The sequence below is a fragment of the Sphaeroforma arctica genome (genome assembly GCF_001186125.1).
Source record: "Sphaeroforma arctica JP610 unplaced genomic scaffold supercont1.8620, whole genome shotgun sequence".
NCBI lineage: Eukaryota > Ichthyosporea > Ichthyophonida > Sphaeroforma > Sphaeroforma arctica.
In genome coordinates this window covers 1-677 of record NW_014031938.1, presented here as the reverse complement: position 1 = coordinate 677, position 677 = coordinate 1, and the positions used below count along the sequence as shown (strand labels likewise).

The 677-nt window shown below is 27.5% G+C and overlaps 1 protein-coding gene across 1 annotated transcript; it reads right to left on the bottom strand.

Moving 5' to 3' along the window:
- Positions 1–309: 309 nt before the first annotated feature.
- On the bottom strand, positions 310–465 carry SARC_16667 (hypothetical protein; the record flags this gene model as incomplete). Its single annotated transcript, XM_014289228.1, has 1 exon — positions 310–465. A coding segment is annotated over one exon (156 nt), but the record flags the coding sequence as incomplete, so codon positions are not given.
- Between the last annotated feature and the right edge of the window lie 212 nt (positions 466–677).

Genomic DNA, 677 nt, shown 5'->3' with positions numbered 1-677 from the left:
GACAGAGAGACTATTCCTATTGGGGTATACTATACAAATAGAACACACGTAAGACATATAACTTATTCCTATTGGGGTAATATATGTATATATATAATATGTATAATATGTATAATATATATATATATATAATGTACAATATAATATAATATAATATAATATATACATATATTTATATAAGATGTATATTTTAATATAACATAATATAACATAATAAAATATATAATAATAATAATAATAATAATAATATATATATATATATATATGGATATATATAGATATAGATATAGATATATGCCACGCAAGTACCTTGGTAAATTTCTGATCCAAAGCCTCCGTGATTTCCTCGCGCTTCTTCTCAAATTTACTATTCAACTCGGCGAGACGGTAGTTCTTGGTGGCGGTGTGTTGAGTATTCCGCGCGTTGTACATATCCTTCAGACTGATGAGCCAAGCATGAGTCATAATGATACCAGGATGAGTCATAGGGAGGTAGAGCATGTAATGGTGTATTTAGGGTTTCTAAAACCCTAAAAGATGTACATGTGCTCGATCTACTTTTCATTTTCGTTTTAATTGTTCTAGAGGTTATAAATTATTTTCTGTATTTTCTGTACTTTCTGTATGCAATACTTTTTATACTATACTATACTAAACTAAACTAAACTAAACTATAT